General features: G+C 41.1%; 1 protein-coding gene across 1 annotated transcript in view; it reads left to right on the top strand.

The window, feature by feature from the left end:
* The window catches only part of ITGBL1 (integrin subunit beta like 1), a 175,608-nt gene extending 162,252 nt beyond the window's left edge, over window positions 1-13,356 (top strand). Inside the window, exons 10-11 of the mRNA XM_069970707.1 lie at window positions 608-721; window positions 12,735-13,356. Of these exons, the coding sequence (XP_069826808.1) occupies window positions 608-721; window positions 12,735-12,826 (206 nt within the window). The 3' untranslated portion in view covers window positions 12,827-13,356. The remainder of the gene's footprint in view (window positions 1-607; window positions 722-12,734) is intronic.
* The last annotated feature ends 12,332 nt before the right edge of the window (window positions 13,357-25,688 follow it).

Below are 25,688 nucleotides of genomic sequence, written 5' to 3'. Positions count from 1 at the left end.
AAAGTGTTTTAACAATCAACACATTACGGCATGACACTTTGCAACTCTTCCCATAGCTCTCATAACCTCAGTCCCTATTTGAGGCTATTTGAGGTGTTATTGGTATCTTGCTTGTGTATTTGTGACTTTTTGATCACTTTTTTATCCAATTTTTCTGGATGTGATGTGCCCAAAATCTACAATTGCATTATGTTGCTGAAGCCCAGCCAGGTAAGTATTACAGATCTGCCACTAGACCACTATAGATCGCCTTTTTATGCTTCTCTCAGTTTTGACAGCGACAGTTAAATGGTTAATTAGCAGGTGCGGCTATTTGGGAGCAGCATGGTACAGAGCAGGCTTATGGAGTGAGCTCTCTCCGTACTCCTTTAGTGGTTTCAGGAGATATCAGGTACGTCATGGGTCGCTTAGTGGTTAAAGTAACATCTGTTGAACACTATTGTCAAAGTACAATGTTTCTTTTAAAAGAAGGACTTGATATATCTTTTTTAACTAACTATGCTTATATTTATTAAATGCTAAATGCTGTAATGTACCAATGAACATAGTTCCTTTTATTTTGTTCAGCATATCTGTCCCTACAAATAACAGCCATTTATACTTTCAGGTTCCTGCCACTGTGGAAAGTGCATCTGTTCACCACAGGACTGGTACGTTTCAGGGGAATTCTGTGAATGTGATGACAGGGACTGCGACAAACACGATGGCCTTATTTGCACAGGTAAACAGAATGTTAGATGCAATCACAGTTCTTGTCAAGAAAGACTCTTCCTCTTATTGTTCTGCTTTGTTATTCTTCCAGGACATATAAAATATTCTGCCTTTGAGACTTTTTCTCCATATCCAAACTCTTTCCTGGTTTGTTTGTATAACTTAAAGGAATACAACATGAATGTACAGTGTTTTAGGCCAATACATCACAAAGGTGTACCTATTGTTATGAAAGACTAAAGATACAACTTGTTTTCTGAAACAAATTACTATATGAAGATTAAAGCGACTCTGTACCCACAATCTGACCCCCCCAAACCACTTCAGATAGCTGCTTTTAATCCAAGATCTGTCCTTCGGTCCGTCCGGTAGGTGATGCAGTTATTGTCCTAAAAAGTAACTTTTAAACTTACAATATCTGTATATAGAATATCTGTGTCCTAACTTTGCACCACCCCTCCGTCCCTCCTCCCCACCTTCGTGATCATTAGGAATGCCACTGGAACATTTTCTCCATGCTGAACATTTGCACAGGTGTCTTAACGATCCAGCCCATGTGCCAGGCTGCCACAGGTGGGGAATATGAGGCAATCTGCCTGGAGCATTCCTAATGATGAGGAGGGTGGGAAGGAAGGACAGAGAGGTTGTGCCAGCCTAATGCATACACAATCTAGGCCACTCCCATAGGGCACAGGGCTGAAAGTTAAAAAGTAGTTTTTTAGGACAATAACTGCATCACCTGCCAAACAGACCCCAGGACAGATCTTGGATTAAAAGCAGCTATCTGAAGGTACAAGTGGTTTTTTTTTTTTTTTGTGGGGGTGGGGGGGGGTCAGATTGTGAGTACAGAGTCACTTTAAGGGCTCCAAAATATAATAACTCATTGGACTGGATGGTAACATGCTATGGGGATTGTTCAGTTGTTTTGAACTGATGGCAATATATCTCATTGGTATGCCTCATTTCTAAAAAATGCTTGCAGAATATTCTTTATTGTTACACATTGTGAATCCTATTAAAGCTTTACACAAAATGTAGTCAAAACTTTTAAAGCAACTTAAAATCATACAGTACTGTTTATTGCCATATAAAAGGGGTTTTCCCATCTGATAAAGAGCATGTAAATCACTAAGATACATGATCACTTTACAGTCTGGGAAGTCACTCTTCTTGGACCCCCAACAATCTTGAGAAAAAAGGGACTGCAGTGCGGATTTAGCCTATCCTGGTCATCTGGCTGTTCAGGGAATTGCAGATGACAACATTTATTTAAAAAAGGACACGTTGCCAGCTGTGACCTGGTATTTTACCATTTAATCATGTATATAATGGTGAAGACTACTTACTGTATTGTCCATGATGTTCATAAGGATATCTCCCAATCAGCTGCCCAGAAAAATGTAATTGTTACATAATTCTGTTCAGCTTCTCTGTCACTAGTTTATGCTACCCTGAGAAAGGACAGAATAAACCTGCTGACAGAGGCTCTTCAATATTTTATATATGCTCTATGATAAGTGTGATTGATAACTGAATCTTCCTTTTTTTCTTTATATGGGATTTTGGGGTTTTAGATTCTTTATTTTGTCTCATATTATAGCTGTCTTTTCTTGAATTCCTGGAAAACATAACATTATGTTTGACAGTATGTAATTTTAGTAATGTTCAGTGAGATTCCAAGACATGACAAAACCGAGAAAGGTGTATCAGAACACTTTCATCACTATTTGTCACTAAATGATTTGTGTTGAAAAAGAAAGATGGAAGAACATATCAATACACCAAAGAAATGCACCAACAGTAACGAATAATATTTTTTGCTTGTGGCTTTAAAAGCAATGATACATTTTGGAAAGATAAATTTATGTATATAATATCAATGTCTTCTCTTTATAGTTTTACATAAAGGCATGTGTGCTTAAAGATAGGTGACAAACTTAACCTCTTAAAGACCCATGACGTATCGGTACGTCATGGATCACTGTCACTTAAGGACCCATGACTAACCGGTACGCGGGTCCTTTAAGAGGGCGCCGCGGCTGGCCGGTACGAGATCTCGAGAGATGGCCTGCTGAAATACACTGCAGGCCACCTCTCCCTGTCGGCATGGGGGGTTGTTAACCCCTCCCATGCCGACGATCGCCGCTATTGGCTGATCAGTTCAGATCAGCCAATAGCGGTGATCGGAACCTTTCTGGGCCAGCACCGAGACAGCACCGACCGCCATTGCTGTTAAAAGTAATGGGGGCCATGGTGCCACGTCCCGATCACGGCAATCAAAGTCCCCAAAAGTAATAATTACCTGCTCTAGACTCCTCAGCTAGGTAGCTGAGGGGTCCAGAGCAGGTATTTGCCAATACTCACTGGATCCCGTGGTCCCGATCGGTGTCTTCCGGGTTCCGTGACATCATCTTCTTCTGTTCGGGACTTTGGCCTTTTCCGTTGGCCCCTTGGATGTCCTTGACTTTTTTTCGGCGCTCTGCTGCCCTCTAGCAGCTGATAACTGTAATACACTTATCAGCAGCTATAGGGATGTTCAGCATGTAGTAAATGGGTTTTTTTTTCTTCAAATTTTTTTTTGTATTTTCCGCACCCTTACGCCGCTGAGTGTTGATCTGCATCACACATAAGTGCGCTGCTAATCAGCAACTCCTCCTTTTTGGCGTAGGGTGTTTTTTTCTATATCCTAATTCCACGGTCTGCTGATAAGTGCTGCACATAAGTGCGGCATTTATCAGCAACACTATTTTTGGCATTTTTTTTTTTTTTTATACTGAATGTTAAAAAAAACATAAAAAAACACTACATTACACTACACTACATTAAATAAAGTTTTACACTACACCACTACATACCCCATATACCAATCCCTATATAAAAATGGCTCCCAGGGCGTTTTCGATGTTGGACGCATAAGCTATTATTGCCTCCGACACCGAAACAGCCAGTGAGGATGAATGGGGGATCCTTTTTTCCTCCATTCATCCTCATCCTCATCCTCATCATCCAGTGATGTGTCTGGGGGTAGCGTAGCGTATGCTGCCCCCCAGACACGTCTTTTCCGCCAGTACTGTCCCAATAAGAGATGACGGTATGGCGTGAAATTCTACAAACTCTGTGAGAGTACCTCAGGGTACACTTACAGATTTAGGGTGCATTCCGCAGCTGGCACCCACAGGCGGACTGATGCGGGCGCGCATGTCTCCGCACATGTCATAGACTCCATTCTTTTTAATGGGCGGATTCCATCGTCCATCCAAAGAATGAACACATTGGACGGAGAGCGGATACGCCCGTGCATAGAATGGAGTCTATGACATGGGGGGGAGACGCACGCCTGCATCATTCTGCCGATGGGTGCCAGCTGCGGAATGCACAAAGGGTTATCCTTCTCCATTCCGCAGTGTGCACGTACCCTTAGAGAGTATGAAGGAAGGGACACCCAAATCCAGCCCCCACCATGCCCCCCCCCATCCTCGGAGTTAGTGGGAAGATCGTTCGGGAACTGATCTTCCCACTGCTGGATAAAGGTTACCACCTGTACAGGGATAACTTTTATACCAACACCCTCTGTTTCGGTCCCTCGCTTCCCGAGCTACTGTAGCTTGCGGCACGATCCGAACATATCAGAAGCAGCAGTAGAGCCCTAATATTTAGCAGCCATGGAGCGGACCCAGCGCTTCTGGATATGAAGGACCCCGTATCGCACCAGGACAACATTTTCCAGGTGACGTCCCCCACACTGGAAAACAGGAGACCCCAGAAGAAGTGCAGAGTGTGGCGTAACGGGAATCAGGAAGGACACCATTTTCCAGTGTGAGACCTGTCCTCATCACCCCGGCCTCCGCATACTGGATCGCTTCAAGGCGTACCACACGTCATTGGAGTTCTACATTATCTAAATTCTGTCCCTTATTCCTATTTCAGGGGTCATGTTGATTCAGGGATTCTTCTGATTGCCATTATGGAGTCGGGAAGGAATTTTTTCCCAGTGATGAGGCTACTGTCGTCTGCCTTACGAGGGTTTTTTTGCCTTCCTCTGGATCAACACAGGTTGAATTTGATGGACACCTGTCATTTTCAACCTTATAAACTAATAATTGGCCTAATACCCCCAAAAAAATTAGAATGGTCCCTTTTCCCCAACTAAATAGGTATGGCCGCCATTCCCATTAGAGGCTTGCCATGATGCAATTAGAAAGCATCTGTGCGGCCAGGACAGTATAATCCCCCACATGTGACCCCATTCTGGAAACTACACCCCATAAGGAATCTAACAAGGGGGGCTGTGGGGATATGGCCCCCTGGTGACGGCCACATTTAGGACATAAAAATGAAAAAAATTGTATTTTTTATTTTCACACCACATATTCTACATATGTGCCAGTCACCAGTGGGGTCCATATGCTCACTGCACCCCATGTTTGATTCCTTATGCGGTGTAGTTTCCAGAATGGGGTCACTTTTGGGGGGTTTCTACTGTCCTGGCAGCACAGGAGCATTGTAATTGCGACATGGCCTCCGACCTCCATTCCAGCCTCTAAATAGCCCTCTGTCCCTTTAGTGGCTTGCCCTGTGCCCATATGGCACATTATGTCCACATGTGGGGTATTTTCCGTACTATGGGGAAATTACCCTACACGTAATTTTTTAAAATTTTTTACACTAAATCATTGATCTTGTCTAGATTCCTTAAGGGGTGTAGTTTCCAGAATGGGGTCACTTGTGGGGGGTTTCCAGTGTTTTGGCAGCACAAGGGCTCTGTAAATGCGACATGGCCCTTGAAATCCATTCCAGTGAAATCCAGCTTCCAAAAGCCAATTGGCGCTCCTTCCCTTTGGAGGCTCGTGCTGCGCCCGCTTGGCACTTTATGTCTACATGTGGGGTATTTGCGTACTTGGGAGAAACTGCGCTACATGTTTTGTGTTTTTTTTTCCTTTTTATCCCTTTTTGAAAATGAAAAATTGAAGGCTAGAACAATGTTTTAGTGTAAAAAATACTTTAGTCTTTTTTCCCGCCATATTGTTCGGAAAATCTGTGAAGCACCTGTGGGGTCCAGATGCTCACCGCACCCCTTGTTACATTCCTTGAGGGGTGTAGTTTTCTAAATGGTGTCCCTTTAGGGGTGTTTTTTAGGTTTTGGCATCCCAGAGCCTCCGCCAACCTAAAGTGGTGCAGTCAGAAATGACCAAATATAACGGAGCCATTGAAATTCCCTGGGCGCTTCTTTATATCTGAGGCTTGTGGTTGCATCATATGGGCTATTATATGGGCTATTTCTATAAACTGCAGAAACCGGGCAATAAATATTGGGGTGCATTTCTCTGGTAATAGGTTTATAATTATGAAAAATATTGGATTACAATAAAATCTTTGCACAGAAAATTTAAATTTTCAAATTTCTTACACACTTAGCTTTTATTTCTGTGACTCCCCTAAAGGGTTTAAACACTTTCTGGATGTGCTTTTGCAGAGTGTGGGGGGTGCAGTTTCTGAAATGGGGTGCTTTGTAGGGCTTTCTAACATACAGGCCCCTCAAATACACTTTGAACCTGAACAGGTCCCTAAAAATATCTGATTTTGAAATTTTACTGAAAATTTGGAAATTTGCTGCTAATGTTTTACGCTTTCTATTGTCTAAAAAAAATGAAATATAGTTTAATAAATGCTGCCAACATAAAGTAGACATGTTGCTAATGCTATTTAATATATAATTTGTGGTATACCCATTTTCTGTCTAAGCAGAAAAGTTTTAAAGTTGGAAAAATGCATTTGTTCACAATTTTTCACGCTATTTGGGTTTTTTTTCATAAAGATTCGTTATAAGCATTGACTCCAATTTACAAGAAATGTGAAGTACAATATGTCACGAGAAGACAATCTCAGAATCAGACTGAAATTATTAATGAATAAAGTGACACAGGTCATATTCATAAAATTTGCTCCAGTCCTTAAGGCCATTTAAGGCCCGGTCCTTAAGGGGTTAAAGGGGTATTCCCCCCATTTTTTTTTGCATTAATACATTGCCCACCCATAGCTTTCCATCTTTCCAATATCAATTTATTATGGATTCTTCACAGTTTTGCTGTTATCTTGATGCATTCACCCCCACCAAATGCATAGAATCATCAAACCTCAGTTCAACCCGACACGCTCCCTGCTCCTGGCCCCCACCCTCCGAGACAACATCATGTGTCCTCAGTCTCTTCAACGGGCCAGGTTAGTGATTCTAACCCTGCCAATTGAAGTGAGGAAGGACACTGACAGCTGCTGCTGATCATTGTCTCCCAAGTTCCTCCCCCCAGGTCACTTGTGTGCCCCTCCACCCCAACGCCCCTGAGCTCACCTGTGGCCCCTAATGTTGCCCCCCCCCAGCTCAACCGACTCACCCGTGGTCTTGGGGGAAATACCCCTTTAAGGTTAGGCACTTTGAGGTTGCCATCAACCTATTATTTTCAATAAATCTTCTGCATATTATATAAATAAGTGTAGAACTTAAAGGAGAAGTCCAGCGAAAAGTATTGTATTGCCCCACAAAAGGTATACAAATCACCAATATACACTTATTACGGGAAATGGTGATGTCACGACCCGACTCCCAGAGCTGTGCGGGCTGTGGCTGCTGGAGAGGATGATGGCAGGAGGACACTGAGGGACATAGGGCACAGGAGGTACACTGAGCATCCCTCTGCCATCATCCTCTCCAGCAGCCACAGCCCGCACAGCTCTGGGAGTCATGTGGTAACTAGAGTTGATCAGACCTCGGGTTCGATCGAACTTGAACATTCACAAACCTTATTGCTGATGCCTTCCCGGTCCGTGGGGAAGGATGAGATTGCCCAGGTACCGCCTAGAATTCCGGGATTAAGGCTAGGTAATACCATTTTATCCAGAAAGTGAAGCCTTGATGCAGAAGTAAGTGCAGGGGAAAAAATTACTTTGCCGTAATAAGTGTATATTGGTGATTTGTTTAAAGCGTAAGTATAATTTAAGTACTCCAAAAATGAAATTTCTCAGATAAAAAGCCCACGTGTTACCCTTTAAAAAAAAGCCCTCAACTGTGTTGATGAGTGTGTGCTTGCTGAGATATCCCCAGCTGTTTGGCTAAGAAGAATAAATGAACTTTTCTTTTGGCTGACTGAAAGTGGCCGTGGCCTATCCCTCATCTCCCTGGCTTGGTTTCTCCATTCACTGACCAGCACCTTAGCAGATGGTATCACACATAGCAGGATCAGATAGAGCCCCAGCATACACTATGACACAGTAAGATAAGATACAGAGCCCCAGCAGATGGTATCACACACAGTGGGATTAGATACAGTCATCTGCTCTCATAACACTATAGGATAATGTCAGCCATGGAGGTGGGGGCACCTGCTGCAGACATCTGATAGTGAATGTTATATGTACTATGGAAGGACTACAGCTGTATTGTGCTGGGACTTGTAGTCCTCCCCTCAGTGACTCACCCACTCTCCCTCATGCAGTACATTGGAGTCATGGTGGCATGTCCTCCCTGGTTAAAGCACTGGGTACTTGTCCCTCCATCCAGCTCTTCCCCTTGCGCTGATCCTCACACAACACCCAGGACTTCAGCTCCGCTAAGTGACCTCTGTGAATAGAGAGGGGGGGGGGGAGTGAAGGAGATGGGGGGAGGAGGTTTTGTTTCTGTCTGTGTCACAGCTGTTATCTGATGCTGCTGTCAGAGTCCGTACAAAGCTGCTACACAGGACGGATTTCCAGGGAGGGGCGTGTCAAGCAAGATAGCACAAATAACACAGGAGCAGACAAAGGGCTCAGAGCACATTCAGTTTCATGTGTTGAAATAAACTGTTCATTTTAGCTTATTAATACTACCCAAATTGTAGCAATTTCGCACTTTGGTATTTTTTTGCGCTTAGCCATATAGTTTGGGCGATTATGCACGCGACGATACCAAACTGTTTATTTATTTTTATTTATAACATGGGAAAAGGGGGTGATTCAAACTTTTATTAGGGGAGGGGGCTTTTTATTAATAAAAACACTTTTTTTTTTAAACTTATACTAGAAGCCCCCCTGGGGGGCTTCTAGTATAAGTACACTGATCTCTCATTGAGATCTATGCAGTATAGTTATACTGCAAAGATCAATGAGATCGGCACTCGGTTGCTTTCGGCTGCTGCAGCCGTAAGCATCCGAATGTCAAGCCGGGATCAGTGCCATTAAGGCGCAGACCCCATCAGGTACCAGACACGCGGAGGGGCGATCCCCCCACTAGACACCAGGGAAGGGCTGCAATGAAGTCTTCAGATGCAGCTGTCAACTTTGATAGCTGCATCTGAAGACTTAATTAGCGGGCATGGCGATCGGACCGTGCCCGCTAATAGCCGTGGTCCCGCTCTGAACACCCCTAGGCAGCTTAGGACGTACAGGTATGCTCAGGGTCGTCTAGGGGTTAAAGTGTACCTGTCGTTTATTTTTCATTTTTTGCAGAAATCAATAGTACAAGAGATTTTAAGAAACTTTGTTATTGGGTTTATTAGACGAAAAATGCATTTTTATCATGAGAAGGCAGTTTGAACCTCTGCCCCCCTTCTTCATTGTTCTCTTTGGAGAGGGGAGGGGTGGAGGTAGATGAGGCACCAAAACAGGACAACAAAGAGTTAATTTACAGCTTCATCACTGGGCTATCTTAAAGAGTCACTGTCATATTTTTTTTTTTTTGCAGAAATCAATAGTCCAGGCGATTTTAAGAAACTTTGTAATTGGGTTTATTAGCCAAATCTGCCATTATCTGCATGTAAAAAGCCTTTTCCCAGGTCCCCCCCTCCTTCCTCTTTTTCATCCACTCTGAAAAATCTGAAAATTGTGACTTGTTGCAGGAGTCGTCCCCTGTCTGCTCTAGGGAGAGGGGAGGGGGGAGGAGGAAGGAGGGAGTTATCCGGCAGCAGAAAGCAGATAACAGAGGATTACAGGCACGGAGCTGGGTGACAGCTGTAATCGGAGCTCAGACAGGTCAGTGGTGACTGTCCAAGAAGATAATGGGTGAGATATTTGTAGATTAACTCTTTGTTGTCCTGTTTTGGTCTTTTGTTTAGCTCTCTCTATAGGAGAACAATGAAGACAGGGGGGAGAGCTTCAAACTGCTTTTTCATGATAAAAATGCATTTTTCGGATAATAAACCCAATTACAAAGTTTCTTAAAATCGCCTGGACTATTGATTTCTGCAAAAAAAAATTTCACGACAGTGACACTTTAAGTCAGCACTGACCTCCACTGTGTAATCCTTTGTTCTCTGCTGTCTGCTGGTGACTAATCTCCCTCCTCTCTCTATAAACCAGACAGGGGCATGTCTGATGCAACAAGATACAATTTCCTGATAATAAGCAGTGAATGAGAGAGAGGAGGGAGGGGGGACCTGGGAAAAGTCTTTTTGAATGCAGATAATGGCATATTTGCCTAATAAACCCAATTACAAAGTTTCTTAAAATCGTCTGGACTATTGATTTCTGCAAAAATAAATACATAAATAAAATACCACAGTCATACTTTAAATTGTATTGACTAATTTGCAGTTCTGTGGGGGAAAAAGGCCATTTCTGATTCCTTCTAGCAGATCAGACAGATCCTAGGATTCACATTCTAAGTTAATATCAGTATCCTTGTATGTTGTTTTTCCCAAGGAATGTGCCAAACCCTTTAAGTATTAAATAAAACTTATCTCTGTAGCAATCTCACTTTTATAGCTCTATTGGGAGAAAAGATCACAAAGCAACCAGTTGAAACTTATCATTAAAGCGGTTATCCAACACTACAAAAACATGGCCACTTTCTGCCAGAGACAGCCCCACTCTTGTCAACAACTTGGGCTGGCCCAATTAAATTAGTTCCATTAAAGTGAATAGAGCTTAATTGCAAACCACACCTGAACTGGAGACAAGAGTCATGTTGTCTGTGAAAGAAATCGGCCATGTTTTTGTAGCACTGGATAACCCGTTTAAGGCCTTATTCATTTGCGGACTTGCAATTAAGGGCAGCACTGTGGACTTATTCATTTAAATGGCCCCAATCACATGTTCTGTATGTGTTACAGGGCTGTGATTCATGCCACCATGTCATACCCCCACTGCCTGTCCATCAGGTGAGTGGGGCTTACAGCTGGCATACGCCACTGAGAAGGTAGGAATCTGTACCTTTTCCATGGCATATGCCATGGGCGCAACTTTGATGAATGCGCCCTTCAGTGTTTCCCCCACGATTCTCAATCTATATGTTTGGCCTAGAACAGATAATAGAAGCAGGTTGTACTTAAAGCTGTGGGATTCTATGTCATTTATCTGCTGTCAGCTGTGTCTTCCTTCTTCCTCTCTCCCACTTGAATTCATTATCGTTCCCCCAACCTCACTCAATCCTCCCACCAGTTGCAGTCAATAGTTCCTCTCTTTACCCAGTCCCACATGTATCTGCTGCCTTGTGGTTGTAACCTTTAATCCTGTTCTGTCTTTTAAACAGCACATCTACACCTTTATTGTCTTCAACTCACAAACATTTTTGAATCTGCTGTTTTCTTAACTTTGACTCAACATTTTTGCTTGTGCTTACCCTCATCATCTGCTTCTGGGATTACAGGAAAATCCTACTCTGGCCTTTTACCTAACCCCCCTTGTTCCCTTCTGATTCATCCTTAATTCTGCTGAATAATTCACCTCTTTCTTCACTTCTCCTCTTCTTCTGCCAGTCCCTTACCTATTGGTCAGCATAGTCAGTATAAACTATTAACAATAACATACAGGGTGGTCCATAAACTGTCCCATCTATACATCTCTGTCCTAATTTTCCAGCAACCCTCCTTATAAATTCTTAGATCCTCAATAGACCACTGTCTGTGCTCTCCTTTTGTTCCCCCCTCATACAACTGACTTCTGAGCTCCCACCATACTAGCCCCACAAATCTCAATATTACCCACCATCAAGTGATTTGACAGCCCAGCTTTTCAGAATAGCATAAACCTATATTTACCCTGCTGCCACTGTACTACTCTATGAACAGCTGGGTATTCCAATCTTGTAAAGGTGGCTTCCCTGTCCCCTCTGAACTGTTTGTGACTGCTGAAGTTTTTTGGAAAGCTAAAAACAGCCAAATCATTGAAGTTCTGCCATTCACATATCTCCCATTGCCGTTTATGGTAATTTATGTAAATAATGAAACTAATGGGGCTACATAGTTTGTTTTGTCAGGAGTTGTGCAGTGTTGCTCGCAAGGCCACACCATTTGTGCAACTCACACTAAAGCCAACTTTGGCCCTTTCCTGATCACCTCTTGCAGTTGCAAACAGGCCGTAAGGGGTCCTGGAAACCATCTTTATGATATGGGAATACTGCTTTAACTGCCTACAAGCAGCTTCCCTCATATACTGCCTCCCCTCTCTCACCTTGTAAACAGTATGCTTTTGTGGCTGGGGTTCTTTTTCTCTCTTTTTTTTTTTTATTTTTTTTTTTACTAGTGTTACATTTATGTTAATCATTTTTATAGTACTTGCTTTTTTTGTAATACTATGTATTTTAGAGCACCTTGTCAGCAGTGGCCCCCTAAAATAAGTGATAATAATTCTTCTGGAAGCTTAGGCAATTTGAAAAAGTCTAAATGTGAGTAGGTTTTATATTAAAAATAAGGTTGCTATAAGAAATACAGTGTCTTGGGGAGCTTAAAGGGTTAATCGTGGTCTTCAGGTGCAGCCAGTGCAGATGAGTACAGCTATGTATCCATCTAACACACTATAAAGCCTGAGAGAAATAAAAGACAGCATGATTATAGTGTATAGCACTTTGCTAAGAGCACTGCTGAAAAGATGCTATTAGTTGTCTGAAAGTCTATATTTCCAGTTGCTGTTAAATCAAATGCAAAGTGCTCCACACAAAAAAGGGAATGTTTAAGGGACCAGTTATAGGGTTTTGATTATGACCTGCTACTCTTTAATAAGCCATTTGAAGGAGTACATTTTGATTGTGCCAATTAAACTCCTATTCAATTTGTTTTTAGGCAATGGGATATGTAACTGTGGAAACTGCGAATGTTGGGAAGGATGGAATGGAAATGCCTGCGAGATATGGCTTGGAAATGAATATCCCTAAAAGCAAGATGTAAAAATTGTTTAAAATGTGTTCTTTTATTTTAATATAGGCTGCTATTGAACCTACACAATAGTAGAGTATATATACCCCATCATCTGACCTGCTTTAAGCTTCCAATGTTGTAGAATTCACTAAATTTGGGCTAACATTGAGATATTTTTAAGTGTAAAGGGAATAGAAGAGATTGCTTTATTGCATAATTTACACGGTTGTCATGATATCACATCATCAGTTCATGCTGAATAATAATTAGCCAGCTGGCATAGTATCATTGGCATCCGCATTACAAATACCCTGATGTGGATCTTCAACCCAACTGGTCCCATCCATGGCACTACACGACTTTCAGTGAGTGATATATTTGGTTTAGATAGTTTGCTGTTATAGTTGTTTTTACACTAATCTTATAATAGAACATGTAGAACATCTACCAGAAACTGTCTGTAATAAAGAGATGGTTATATGTATTACTATTTTAATAAATGCCACATAATGTCTTTTTCTGTTTTAGTGCAATAAAAAATTCACAACATGACAATAACAGTAGCTAAATGACATGGTGATTCCTGTGCACATAACATGTATGTGCATAATGGTTATATGGTTTCTTAGTATGTGCCATGATTTACTGCTTCATATTCTCCTCCAGATTCAAAGCTTCTATTTTTTGTTCTGTTAGATTTATATAAAATGTAAAGAGCTATAGAAAGAGGCAGAATTAGGGGTTACCAGGCGGTCGCAAAATTTTGATATATTGTTGCTGTTATATGGCAAACAAAAAAAAGCCTATGTTTAACCTTCCAAGCCGACTCCACTTCTGAGATGAACTTGTGTTGGGAGTGACAGCCCACCTAGCAAATGACAGGTTTTTTTTTGTTTGTTTTTTTTGAGTGGGGGTGGGGTTAAATAACAATGGCCAGTCCTTAGCATATATTGATGCTATGTGCAAAAAGGGATAGGAGGCCACCAGAATGAAACCTCCATCATAGGCACATCAAAAGGCAAGAGGGAAGGAGATGTTGTGGATGCTGGTATTATGCTCCTCATTAAGAGAAATATTCCTTTTTCAAAATATGACATAAAGATAAGACATAAGAGTGGGGGAGGGAAGTGTATGGGGGGGGGGGGGGGGAGTTATCATGCCATGCTGAAGAGGGGAGGAAAAACAAACACAAATCTGATTAAATATACAAGGGGCAAAAGTCTACAAATAAAGTAAGTATAGACATTCACTTGTAAGTACAGACCATGTAGCAAGTGTGGCAGGAGAGTTGTAGGGATAGACCAATCATTCATCAATGAAAGGGGGGAAGGAGAGCATCTAATTCAAATCACCTGGAGTCATCATTCAAAGGTGCTATAACTACTAGGCCTTTTTGTAAAGTAGACATTTATTGCAGGTGCTTGTTACCACCTCAGTAATCTGAAATATAATTTTGAAAGGTCTTTGTAAGTAACAGCCACCGGCACTACTGTCTTGGGGAATACATAGGAGGGTTTTTTAGGCAAGTGAAGCCGGCTCCTTTCACTGGTTGGTGCTCGCTTTGAGAATAGAGTTGCAAATGGCAGTGCAAAATATAATAGAAAACAGAGGGCACTCACCATATGATGTGATCCTCCTCTTTATTTAAATGTGCAATAAAATGGACATTCTGGGCAGCTCGGCAAACGCCACGCACCTTAGGAAAAGGACTACAGCTGTTTCACGCCCATGCGCGCTTCATCAGAGGAACCAATCTCTAATCATTAGACTTAAGACCCTAAGGGTTGAACAATTTTGCCTCATACTTAGTTCTTTTGGGATTCCACATTTCAGATGAATGAATTGGTGATTATCCTATCTTAGAAGACTGTTTATAGCCATGAGTTTCCTGTATCTATTCCTGTATATAGTGGTTTACAGACTGTCCTTGTTATTTTTGGTGATGTAAATATAAAAAAAACACACACACAGAGGAGCGATTGTTCTCAGTGGTAGACTGAAGGCCACATCCTTATGATTAAGTAAAGTTACAAATTCCAGAAGCTTGTCCTGCATACCTGACCTGACAGTGATGATATTGTTAATATATGGCCCACCCTAGGGTGCCACAATCCTGGTATATTGCCATTGACACCTGTTTACCCAAAGTCAACTTATTTTTAAATTCAGATCCTATAAATGATGCTTTTATGAGAATGCGGTTTCATTCTTGGCAATGTATCTTGGCGATAGCTAGATAAGCAGTGTTGTATTTATTACTGATGGTGGTCCAGCCTGGGTTTTGATGACAGAATCATATTTTCCTTGCATGACAGATAGAGTTGAGCTGTGTTTACAGGGCAAATCTGCTTCAAAGAGAACATTACAGCTGAGACTTCAGCTGCTCTATACTAAAATCATAAGCTTCAATGAATTAAACTCTTTTTCATTGAATTTTCTGTAACTCTAAAATGTCTTTAACACATACAGTAATTTACAGTATGAACGGAGAACAGCATCAGAGTCAAGCAAAATGCAATGCTGGGGTTTACACAATAAGATGAAATCAGCCTGGTGATGACTTTGTGTTGGAGGACTAGATATGGTAAGAGTCTATAATTAAAATCAGTAATTAACTTGGTACAAAGATGTCAAAATTACATGCAGACTAAACATTTTAAACTGGTAGCAAAACATTTAAAGGGACATTTCTATCTCAGCATGTTTTCACCTATCCACATAATGGTAATAGAAATAGGAAAAAACACAAAGGGTGCTTGATGTAGTATAGTATTACCAAACCAAAAGTGAATACACAAAAAAACATAAAAGTGGGTCAATCTAACCTGGCCGAGTTGTGCAGACAAGCAGGCACAACTCTACATAAGGCTTAGCATTATAGAATCTGCTGCCAGATCAGGGAACAGGTATGCACACACTTCAACCTGATGTCAGCAGCAACCTCGAATCATTGCAAGCAGGAGAAACAGAAACAACCCATCTGTCTCAGGCGCAGAATCAAAAGAAACTGTACTGTACATCAAACTGCTTACTTGTTTCATTTTTCATTGGCAAGATGTTTCTGCGCTGCGCTGGTGTCTTCCTTGGGCTATTTTCACAATAAATATTTATGACAAAATCGGCCTTTGTTGCCAATTAAAACAACAACCCTTCTTGTCATAAAAAAATGAACAACCTTTAATTTGATTGAAACAATGGCTGTTAGTCACACAGTGAATATCCACAAGAAGGGTAGTAGAGAAGAGCCCAGTAACTACAGGCCAGTTAGCTTGACATCTGTAGTAGTAAAAATGATTGAAACTTAAAAAAGAAGATAATGGATCATCTAAGAATTAACAATTTGATGGATCCAAACCAGTATGACTTTACTGCGGGCAGATCATGTTAGACTAATCTCATTGATTATGTCACAAAAGTGCTTGATGAGGATGTTGCTGGGGATATTGCCTATCTGGACTTCAGCAAAGCCTGTGATACAGTTCCCCATAAAGAGCTGATAGAGAAGTTAGAGAAAATTGGACTTAATCCCTGGGTAGTTTAGTGGATTTGTGATTGACTGAAGGATAGATATCAGAGGGTTGTTGTTAATGGTGTATATTCCGAGCAGAGACTGGTTAGGCTAGGTTCACACTGCGTTTTCAGCATCCGTTTAACGGATCCGTTTTTTTTAACGTCCAGAAAAATAGGGTCAGCAACATTTTTTGGTCCGTTTTGGTCCGCCAAAAAAAAAACGGATCCGTTTTTTTTATAATGGAAGTCAATGGAAAAACGGATGCACACAAATGAATCAGTTTTTTGCAATCCGTTTTTCATGCGTTTTTTGCAAAAAACGGATGCGTTAAACGGATGCTGAAAACGCAGTGTGAACCTAGCCTTACAAGTGGTGTGCCACAAGGGTCTGTTCTGGGTCCTATTCTTTTTAATATGTTTGTAATTGACATAGGAGAAGGTTTGGTAGGTAAAGTTTGTCTGTTTGCTGATGACACAAAAGTGTGCAATAGGGTTGATATTCCTGGAGGTGTCAGTAATATGGAAAATGATTTAGCTTTGCTAGATAAGTGGTCCAAACAATGAAAACTGCAGTTCAATATTTCCAAATGTAAAATAATGCACTTGGGGAGGAGGAATCCTCTATCCGAGGAGTCGCAGTTCTGTGTTAGCAAAGACTTTTGAAGGGAAGGAAAGGATTTAGGGGTAGTGATTTCTAACAACCACCTATAGTGCAACCAGGTGGTGGGGAAAGCAAATCGTATGCTGGGCTGTATAGCTAGAGGTATAACCAGTAGGAAGAGGGGACATTGTGATCCACCTGTATAGAGCTTTAGTGAGACCACATCTGGAATACTGTGTCCAGTTCTGAAGACCTCACCTAAAAGATATTGATAAAATAGAACAGGTCCAAAGACAGGCTACAAAAATGGTGGGGGGAGACAAGTATAAAACATATGAGGAAAGAGTTAAAGGAGAACTCTGGTGAAAATCTATTTTTAACCACTTCCAGATGGAGCCCATTGACGCACGGATGTCCGGGTCAAAATCATACAATGTTCCTCCCCGCCTTCTAAGAATCATAGCGCTTTTATTTTTCCACTTACATGACTGGTTGAGGTTTCATTTTTTGCTTTCATGATCTCTAGTTTTTATTAATTTCATATTGGTGTAACAGAAACATTTTAATTGCTTTTTATTAATTTTTTTTCTGATATATAATGTAAAAAAAAATCTGCAATTTTGGTGTTTTTTGTTTTTGGTTATGCCATTCACCATGCAGGAACAATAATGTTATATAGATTGGACAATTCCGCTCCGCCCCGCTCCGCTCCGCTCTGCTTATTCATTTTTTGGTGCACGGGCACCAGGCAGCATGGAGAGGGCAGTTTGATGCGCGGGGATGATTCCACTTCATATACTTTCTACATAGACCTCTACTTTTACATATACTGCGTCCCTTGCTGGACCCTTCAGGTATATCGAGGGGTCAAGACGTCACTTTTTTTTTATTAAGAGAAATTGAAGCCTGTGTAATCTACTAAATTTAGAGAAATAACTCTCTGTGTGCATTTCCCATGATAAATGTATATTAGGAATTTGTCTAACTTCCTAAAAATAGACTTTCGCCGGAGTTCTCCTTTAAGGATTTAAATCTGTATAGACTGGAGGAAAGAAGGGAGGGGGGGATTGCTTGAAACCTATAAGTATGTTAAAGGACTAAATAAGGTTCAGGATGGAAGTGTTTTTAGAAAAAAACAACTCAAGAACAAGAGGACACAGTAAGATGTTAGTTGAGGGAAAAATCACAAGCAACGTGAGAAAATATTACTTTACTGAAAGAGTAGTAGATGCTTGGAACAAACTTCCAGCAGATGTGGTTGGTAAATCTACAATAACTGAATTTATACATGCCTGGGATAAACATATATCTATCCTAAGATGATAAGAGGGAAATACTATAAGGGCCGACTAGATGGACCCAGTGGTTTTTTTCTGCCCACAGTCTTCTATTTTTCTATGTATTGAATAATGGCCAATGTTCAATACGGCCATGGAAATAGTTGACCTGTCAATTATTTCCAGCCATTGTTTTCTAACTGTTGCTGGAAATAATTGAGAGTTCACACACATTGTGGCTGTCTTGCGGCCGTACTGCGTCTGAGAGTCAATGCTTAATTGATTCTCAGTTACACCCATTCAGTGGTCGGATTGCAATGATTTTAAAATAATGTTCATCCGGCCGTTAGTATCAGCTGGATGAACATGTAAAACAGTGGCCGTTGTTTAACCCTGCAAACAACGGCCACTGTTTTCACATAATGTGAACATAGCCTTAAAGAGGTCTTTTGATTAAAATTTACTTGTACCCTATTCACAGGAATCCATAAAATGTTGGAATCAACAGGATATGAGGCCAGAATCTGCACATGGAGTATGCTCCTATACTGTGTAGGCAGTGCACTACTAATCATTTTTACTGCCCACATAAACCCCTTTAAGGACCCACTGTCAGCAACTTACCTGACCGCGCTCCAGCGACGTCTATCCCGGCTGGAGCGCAGCGATGCCACTCCACCTCCGCTGGCCGGAGCAGAGTGACGTCACGGAGACCCGACGGCGTCCCTAGCAACCGGGGACGCTGTGGTGTCACGTGACTGCCGGCCTGCCGACACACAGCTGAGCTGCCTTGCGCTCAGGATGAGTGGCGGAGTTTTCAGCCACTCTGCCTGTAGTGCTGCAGCTGCTGTGCGAGTTTTATCAGGAGGCCGGACCAATCAGCTCTGGTCCGGACTCCTGCCACAGGTATTTAGTTCAGCTCTAGCCAGCAGAACATCGCTGGCTATTAGATTCTTTCTGGTCCCAGCTCCCCCTGTCCTATTCCTGTGAATCCCCGTCCTAATTCCTTTTTGCCTGACGTACCCGTGTTCTGACCTCCGCCTGACTTTTGACTATCCCTTGTGTTACTGATTCTGTACTGTGTTGCCCGTGTGGTTTGACCCTGATTGTTCTATTACTCTTTATTGTGTCTGTCTGTCCGTATTGTTCTGTGTGTTCACTTACGTAGTGTAGGGAACGTCTTCAAGGTTGTCCGCAACCGCCTAGGGTCGATTGAGGCAAGTAGGCAGGTGACAGTGGGTGGGTTCAGGCCTAGGGCCCACTGTCTAGTCGTGTCTGTATCACGTGATCCTGACACCCACTCTAAGTCTCCACACACAGTATAAGGCCCATAAAGCGCGCCAACAGTATCAAGTGCCATATTACATACATAAAACATTATTACCACCATACAGTGATTACATGTTGCTTTCATACTGCTAATGAACAAAACAGAAAGGCATTACCAATGATACCACTACATAATACCGCCACACCATGACCACCACCACTACCAAGCCTATAAGTGCAGAGGGCAGTTACATCCAGTGAATCACACAGGGCATCTTCTCACTCTTGTCACTTTCCCTTTTTCTCTGCATCCAGCCCGAGCCATCTTGAAGTCATAAATGTGGCCATAAATCCTCTTGCCAGAATATTCATATACTGGATCCACTGTGCCCCTATATAGTAGTTTGGCCTCTTTGTGAACCCCCCACATAGTAGGTGCCCTCCTCTCTGCAGTCTTCACTTCGGTGCCATCTCCTATAGTTGGTGGTCCCCTGTGCAGTCCCCATAATAGATGCCCCCCTCTGTGTAGTCTCCATAGTAAAGACCCTCCTCTCTGTCCACGTTAAGATCCTGGTGACAAATGTTTGGCTGTCACCATACCTCGTTGTCTAGCATTTGAGCTGTTAATGTTGTTTTTTCTATGGGTCAACATTGCTGCCTTTTTTTACTGACTGTATAGGCTTAGCGCTGTGGTGCATATCAATAAGTGATCGCATAATTATTATCCCACATAAACATACTTGGTTTTTGGACTTATTTTAACCCATAACTAACCAAATATTTTGAGTTGCCAGCATCAGCTGCTTTGTACTTCATTCATGTGGCCCATGCAAATCTTGCAGGCTAGCCACTACCAGAAAGAATAGGGAGGATAGAATGAGACGGCGTTAAAGGCCTACATCACACACTTACCTTCCTTTACAGTACACTCCACCCACAGCCAAAGCAGCATTTATGGTGAAAATCAGCTATGTACTTCTGAGGAACAAAAGGGGAAAAAAAGGAACTGCTTGGGCCAAGAAACACAAGGAAAGGGCATGAGACCAGTGGAAATCTGTACTTTGGTCAAATCTTAGATCTTTGCTTTTAACTGCCATGTCTTTGTAAGGCAAAGGAAAGGTGGGTATGTGGGTACAGTATGTTCCAACTGTGAAACATGGAGGAGGGTGTGCAATGGTGTGAGAATGCTTTGCTGTTTACACTGTTGATGATTTATTCAAAATTCAAGGCATGCTCAGCCAGCATGGCTACCTCATCATTCTGCTGTGATTTATCATCTTGTCTGATATGTACTTAGTAGAACCACTATTTGTTTTTCAACAGGGTAATAACTTACGGGCTATGTAAAGGCTATTTAGCCATTATTGATGGAATGCTGTGTTAAAGTGTCACTGTCGTGAAATTTTTTTTTGCAGAAATCAATAGTCCAGGCGATTTTAAGAAACTTTGTAATTGGGTTTATTATCTGAAAAATGCATTTTTATCATTAAAAAGCAGTTTGAAGCTCTCCCCCCTGTCTTCATTGTTCTCCTATGGAGAGAGCTAAAGAAAAGACCAAAACAGGACAACAAAGAGTTAATCTACAAATCCCTCACAGGATATCTCTACTGACCATCACCAGTGACCTGTCTGAGCTCGGATTACAGCTGTCACCCAGCTCAGTGCCTGTAATCCTCTGTTATCTGCTTTCTGCTGCCGGCTAACTCCCTCCTTCCTCCTCCCCCCTCCCCTCTCCCTAGAGCAGACAGGGTACGTCTCCTGCAACAAGTCACAATTTTCAGATTTTTCAGAGTGGATGAAAAAGAGGAAGGAGGGGGGGACCTGGGAAAAGGCTTTTTACATGCAGATAATGGCAGATTTGGCTAATAAACCCAATTACAAAGTTTCTTAAAATCGCCTGGACTATTGATTTCTGCAAAAAAAAAAAATACGACAGTGACTCTTTAAATGACATGGCCTCCATAAGCACCATATGTGTTCTTTCCATAGTACTGTATGTCTTCATTATGTATTTAAAGCATAGCTATTATGTACTCTGGACCCAATTGGCATGCAATCCATTTGACAGCGGAAGTTTGGGGGTCCATGGAGACGACCATGTTGTGCCGGTACTGGGCACCACCCACAATCTGATCTAACTGGGGTCACATACAGTACTGACTCGACATGGGCATCTCCATGGTTACCTGAACTTCCGGTGCTAAATGGATTGGAGGCCAATTGAGTCTGTCCATTGCACTTCATGACAGATACTAGAGATAAGTGAATTGTTGTCTAAACAAAGCAAAGTGCTTCATTTGATGCGCATCTTCTCAGCTGCCTGCCTTTCAACTCTGTTCCGTTCCCTGCCGCTCCTCCTTGTGTGCTAAAAAAGCTGCATCTAGTCCTTGGAAACATATCCTAGGACTGGATCCAGCTTTTCCCAACACCTAGGGAGGATCGACAGGGAGAGGAACAGAGTTGAAAGGCAGGCAGCTGAGAAGACGCATCAAACAAAGCCCTTTGATTTGTTTAGACAGTGACAGATACCATTTAAATGCAGAGAGAAGAAAAGAGAAGCCAGTGATTGAGGTGCATCCAAACTTTTGACTGTTACTGTATATTTAAACAGCAACAGATACAGTGGTGTTATCTGGAAACTGGAAAATCAGTCCACAGTGTCCACGTTTAGTATAGCTTTTAAACGTTTAGTATAGCTTTTAAATCCAAATGCTACACGCTGTTTAGAGTAACAACTTTACATTTTTAACACAAGTCAACCAACACCTAAGCACACAAGCGAAAATGGAGTTTGGATATTCAATACTGTATGCAACTTACTTCTGTAAGTCATACAGATGGCAGCATTGGATATCCAACCAGTGATCTAAATCTAAAAAGATGGCAAACAAATTTTAGTTGCACTCCAGTACCATTTATATCTGACAGTTCGGAATTGAACAATGACCAATGATATTGGTCACATGACCAATATGACCAGCTGCATGATTTTAGGAAACGATTTTCAAGTATTTATTCAATATTTTTAATTTATTTCCCAGTCTGTGCAGTGTTAGGTAGTAGGTCACTTATAGTTGGAATTAGAAGACATTACAAAGTATGGCCACAGGATTTGGTGACCATACTTTGCATATACTATCTTCATCAGATATATACAATCATGATTTTGTTAGAGCAGCACAGCTAATTTTGCACCTTATGTTTTGTGCATTTTCCCATAGGCTGAAGGTAAACCAAGTTATACGGAACAAAAAGATGGCAAATCCATCTGTTTAAAGAAACCCTATGGCCTATTTTGATCTGTGCACAGGTTGATTTAGAATGTATAGCAAACATGATATCATTATATAGTGTTCACAATGCTCTGAACCCAAATGCTCGGCTTTTGACTTCCCACAGCTGCAAAAGTTGGAAGCAGCCCTAGGGAATCCTGTAAAAAATGGATACAGCCTATGGCTAAGGCAGTCAAATGCCAAGTGTTACGATTTGGAGAATGTTGCTCAACACTATTGTTATATTTTTTACATAACTTATATTCATTATTTTATTATTAGGTAGCTATTAATTGATTTTGTATTATTATGTTGAAAAATTAGCTTGATGTGTATGTGCGGTATACCATCATTCTTTAGAAGACTGACTTCAGTAGAAAAAAGAAGGTTTATTGAATTCTAAAACATGACAACATTTCAAACAAGGGACAGTACATGAACAAAACATGTTAGATGCCAGTAAAGAAAAAATAATCTCCAGTTTGAAGAAAGCTCCAAGATCTGCCCTCCGACTATTTCCATGTAACTTATCACAGAGGATAATTACGTGCTCCTACTAGTCATATATATATATATATATATATATATATATATATATATATATATATATATATATTTTATATCATGTGTCAATGAGCATGAATGACAAGCCTTTGAAAATTTGTAATGTTTCCTGGGGTAGTATAAAACCATGTCTACTGTGAATCTACAGTTACATGTTATAAATGACTTATAAATGACTCCATTGGATTTACTGTCTTTTGTACATTTTATGGAGCTTACAGAAGCCATCTTTGAGATGCAGGTTACAAAAGTGCAGTGCACTGAATGTTGTTCTTAATAACCCCCTCTAGTTTTATTTTTGGAATGGCTTTCATAAATGTGTTTTAGTCCAGTTTCCTTCAAGTTTTATAGCAATTTGGTGCAAATAACAGAAACAAGTCTGGATGCAAACATAGTACAGTCTACATAGCTAAACCTAGAACGTAAGACTTAGTGAAAGGCAATGTTCCGACATAGAATTTTAGTCTGGTTTCAGATTTAAAAAAGGCCTCAGTAATCGCTGTTTTTTTTATTCTGATGAGTTCTGTGAAACAAGTATTTACACAGGTATTCATTTTATTGGCATTATTTGTATGGCTGTAAAATTGTGTGCACATTTGTTCCATATTTTGGGGCATAGACGGCTACAAATATGGCTGAAAAAACTGCCACAAAGAAAGAGAAGGCTCAAAAATCATCCAACACGTTCAGACATTATTGAACCTCAAAATGAAGCTCAAAACAGTGTATGAACATAGCCTTAGGGTGAAAAAAAAACTCCTGGATTAATTTCCCCACAGCTAACATATTTTAATGTAGGGTAAAGCTGTCCATACTACCATACCATATTAGTTAATTTTTAGAGGAAGCCACCATGTTTAATGACAGTTCTTGACCACATAATACTGTACACATTGGAGCAATCTGAATGCTATTCAAGGCCATATTCACATGTGCAGTACCAGCCGGATGATCTTTCCCGCTGCAGAGTTCTGATGCGGGCGCATCTGTACGCGCCTGCATCAGAACTCCCTACAGCACACTATGAAGCAAGCGGCCTCAGCCGGTCGCTCCATAGTGTGCACTTACATGGTTTCCTACGGCCGCTATTCACTGAATAGCGGCTGCACAAAAATGACATGTCAGTGTATACGCTCCGGCCGGGATCCCATGGACTCCCGGCCAACGTATTTTTTCTGTATTAAATACGGCCGTTGTTGCAATTGACAACAATGGCCATAGAAATACGGAAAAATATGTTGTGTGAACAAAGCCCAAAGCTGCAAGATTCTTGTCTGCTGGACATCAAAATGTGTAGTGCTAGAAGTATCTGGCAAAAGCTACCCACCACCCTGGGTTGGATGATTACAGCAGGTATGTTGATGTAAAGGTAACCTTTCCTGATAATAGAATAAATAATGAATAATGCAATGTGGCAATCATACACACTAGCTATACTGAAAGTTATCAATGGCTTTACTGAGACCCGTTCTACAACAATTCAAAAATGACAGGAGAACCAGGGTTAAATAGGACACTTTTATCCACTGTCTGGTAAAAAAAAATATATATATACATGATTTCTTTTTAGGCTGAAGGAGTCTGTTATGGTGATTGTAATTCTCATCATGTTATAATTCTCAGTATGTGCTGCTAATGTGTTCCTATCAGATATGTGATTATTGGATATGTTGTCTAGAACAAAAACATCTTGGCATAGGAGAGCATCCTCTGCAACATATCCATTTATCAACCTTTAGACCTCACCCCCAAAATGTTTAGAGGTTGAAGCTATTCTGTAAGTACTGAACGAACTATTTTAGCATTTGCAATTATGCCGACTATTACAATATGCTGGGGTCCTAAATATACCTTTATTTCAACCAACATGATACATTGGTACTGTCTACTGAATTAAAGGCTCCATATATAGGAGCTCTTCTGGTAAGTACTATGCATTTCAATATTATGTCAGATTTCTTGTTAAAGCCCAGCACAGTAACACAAAATATAGCACAAGTGTAGTTGACATTTCTACTATTATCCTTAAGCTATATTGTGTACAGTATATGTTCCCCAGCAAATACCATTGTCTTAGTAAATAAGCAGCACTGCTACGTACAACCTCTCTACAATGACAGAATAAATGGAAGCCAAAGGCATTATTTCCTGACATTCAGCTTTGATCTTCACGTGTTTATTTTAGTTGTTTTTCTTTAGAAAAAATATAGTAAAGTGGCATTAAAAAATCTACGACTTAATTATTATGGCAAGGCTATAAAGTGTGTTTTCTAAATTTACTACAGATCCAAACGGAATATCTGAATCTATCATATTTAAAGGGTTTTGACATTTTTGACAATTTCAGTATAAAAAAAATTGTATATTTTCCTAGGGATAGCAGCTT

The sequence above is a fragment of the Dendropsophus ebraccatus genome, chromosome 5, assembly GCF_027789765.1.
Source record: "Dendropsophus ebraccatus isolate aDenEbr1 chromosome 5, aDenEbr1.pat, whole genome shotgun sequence".
Lineage (NCBI taxonomy): Eukaryota > Metazoa > Chordata > Amphibia > Anura > Hylidae > Dendropsophus > Dendropsophus ebraccatus.
This window is presented reverse-complemented; position numbering and strand designations above follow the sequence as displayed.